Here is a 3,031-nt window from a genome sequence, read left to right on the forward strand (position 1 = left end):
ACAGGCAGGAGAACATGCTGGCCTTGCTGAGAACAGAGAACAAACCCAGACCTGCTTTTGGTCCTGCACCACTTCTGGGCCACACCAAATGTCAGTCCCCAGCAACAGCTGCAGTGGCCTGTTTTGGTGGATGGGTAAGTGACTTGTAAATGGCTTGGGTCAGGGGAATGACTTGCACTTTTTTCACTGCTGGCCTCTCCTTCTCAGGTGCCCTTGTGCAGAGGACAACTATCAGACCCAGCTAGTGCCTCTGAGTCTTGCTTCAGGACTGTTGTTCCCCTCTCCTTACCAGAGTTTCACCCTCTACACATTCACCTTTGTGGGTTCCACTTCCCAAGAGATGTTCTCTGGGCTGGTAAGATCCTGTCCTGCTTGCCTGGCTTCCTATTGAGGACAAGTAACACAGGTGAGCAGTTAAGAACCACTTCATAACCGTGAGAGTATTGGCCTTCTTGGAGTGGGTGCCCAAAGACCAGAAAAATCCCCCCCTGAAATGGGAGGGGAGAGGTTGATGCAAGAAACTCTTCATTCCCTGAGACCAATGTGGTAGAGGTGAAGGTGCATCACTGGAGGGGTGGGACAGAAAATGAGACTACTGAAAGGGTAGGTCTACTTAAGCAAGTGCTAGCTTGCTGCCTGAGCTGTTCTGTTGAACTAGCATAGGCTGTGTGCTCTAACTATGCTAATCAATATTCTCTAAAATACTTTTCTTGGCCAAAATTACTTGAAAATAGCTTTTGGTATATGGGAAACATCTGGGCTCTGAATCTCATGAACTTCTGAGCAGTTAAGTCACATGAATTTCACCATGCCTTCTACTGTTTGCTCAGTGCTCCTGGGATCAGTTGATACACAAAACCCGTCCCAGCTGTACCTAGCAGTGGTCACAGTGTAGTGGTGCTTGGACAGCTGTCTCCCAGGTAGTCCGGCTGTAGTGCTGTAATGCCAGATCTGTCCAAGTTTGAAGGTGCATGGTAATGGTATCAGAGCTGCCTTGCAGGAGGCAGCAGAGGGCTGCAAGGCTGCAGCCTGTATGTGAAACAAGCCAAAGCAGCCTTTCTGCCTTCTCGCTTCTGTGACCAGGTGCACTGGATCTGGCTGGGATGGAGTTAACTTTCCTTGTGGCAGCCCATATGGTGCTGTGTTGTTGGAATTGTGGCTAAAACAGTGTTGATAACACACCGATGTTCTAGCTATTGCTGAATAGCGCTTGCACATCATGAAGGCTTTTTTCTCCTTGCTCTGCTCTTTCTCAGCCTCAAGTGAGTAGGCATGGGGTAGGCTAGAAGCTGGGAGGCAGCTGACCTAAATTGGCCATAGGGATATTCCATGCTATATGATGTCATGATCAGCAATAAACACTGGAGGATTTTGTCTTCCAGTGTAGATGATGCCCAGAGACTGTCTGGGCACCAGTCTGCTTGTGGGAGCAGGGTGGGTGATTTGCCTTTGCATCACTTGTGCTTTGATTTTTGTTCTTCCCTTTCCTTCACTTGTCAAAGTGTCTTTCTCTCTCCAGCCACAGGTTTTCTTGCTTTTGCTCTTCCTATTCTCTCCCCAGCCTTCTGGGGCAGGGTAGGGGGAGTGAGGAAGTGGCTGTGTGGGTGCTTAGCTGCTGACCAGGGTCAATGCACCGCACCAGGATATCGCCTGTCTACAGATACTGCTGGAGTGATCCAAGGCTGTGTCCCATTCTTTCTAGGTGTACCTGCACTGCAGTGCCTCAGTGTGCCACTGGTCTGTACAGGAGTCCTGCACTACCACATGTCCTGCTAGAGCCAGTAGCCAGTAAGTGTCCTAGCCTTCCTGCTTCCCCATCCAGAGGGGCAACAAGGGTCTAGCCTCTAAACTGGGGGTAGGAGGACGTGTAGGCTATGGACTAGTTTACTTGAGCCTTGGACACCTTTGACAGTGCATTTCTGCTCCTTTCTACTGAGGAAAGGCACTTGCCCTTATGCTGAAAAGGCAGAGGTCTTCATGGGCTCTTAATTCTCTGTTGCCTCACGTGGAAGGCTGGGCCTTCAGAGCTTCCCGTGTGTTGAGAAGCTGACCTGGACAAAGTTTGCTCACCTCCAGGCCTATATATCTTCTCACTTAAAACCTTAATATTGCTCTGTAGGGTGTAAAAGGAGTGCCGACCATCATCTTCAGGATGGTGCCTCTCATGTCTCCAGCAAAGGCCCTGTGATTTTCCTCCAAGATGAGCTAAGATGGGACACAGCCAAGGATGACCTTGGTAAGCATGCCAGCCCAGTGTAGCCAGGCTAGGGAAGGGGGCTGGTCCAAGTCTTTCCTGCAGAAAGACTGAGCCCCTAAGGCATCCCTGTGCCTCACCCAATGAGTGTTATCTGGAGCTTCTCTCCCCACACAGGAGAAGCTGTGCATGCTGCAGCCTCCTGGGCTCTGGCGTTTGCTGCTGGGGCAACTGGGGCAGCTCTGTGCATGATGCTTGTGGCTGCTGTGCTGTGGCAAAAGAAGGTGCCTGTAACACATGAAATCAATGTATTGCCATAAAGTAGCTGTCAAACCCACTTGGTTTGTGGGACTCCTCCCTGGCCTACAGCAGTTGGGGCTGAACAGGAGTTTGTCTTGGGGACACTGTCTGTGAGCCTTTGTTTGTAAGACAAAAATTATCCTGATGGCTGTGGGCTTTCCAAATGCTGTTTCTCTGAACCCATCTCACTTTCTGGCTATTATTCTGCTCTTAGTGTCAACTGTTTGCTGCTCTCAAGAGGGAGCCCCTGTCATGGCCTGGGCTGCTGGGAAGCTGCAGACTGAGACAGACGTGATGCTGGGTGATGCCTGCATTTCTGTCAGTGACTAAGGTGGCCTTCAAAAGTACTTATCTTGGCTCCTCTCAAACACTAAGAAGTGCAGCAAAACTAATTGAAAGCAAATCCTGCAGCTGCTTCTCCTTTGGGGATAGAGAGCTGGTATTTGACTGCAGAGAAGCTGGGAATTGCCCACTTGCCCCTGAGCTCACTAGGTAAGTCACTGCAGATGCTGTACATGAACCTACCTCTCTTGCTCT

At 50.2% G+C, this 3,031-nt stretch overlaps 1 protein-coding gene across 1 annotated transcript; it reads left to right on the forward strand.

Annotated features, from left to right (window-relative positions):
* Positions 1-39: 39 nt before the first annotated feature.
* Positions 40-2,236, forward strand: LOC104466637 (zona pellucida sperm-binding protein 4-like; the record flags this gene model as incomplete). The annotated part of the gene is made up of 4 exons (XM_010080145.1): positions 40-134; positions 208-355; positions 1,703-1,781; positions 2,120-2,236. Coding segments are annotated over 4 exons (439 nt in total), but the record flags the coding sequence as incomplete, so codon positions are not given.
* Between the last annotated feature and the right edge of the window lie 795 nt (positions 2,237-3,031).

The sequence above is a fragment of the Pterocles gutturalis genome, unplaced genomic scaffold, assembly GCF_000699245.1.
Source record: "Pterocles gutturalis isolate BGI_N339 unplaced genomic scaffold, ASM69924v1 scaffold13326, whole genome shotgun sequence".
NCBI classification, from domain to species: Eukaryota; Metazoa; Chordata; class Aves; order Pterocliformes; family Pteroclidae; genus Pterocles; species Pterocles gutturalis.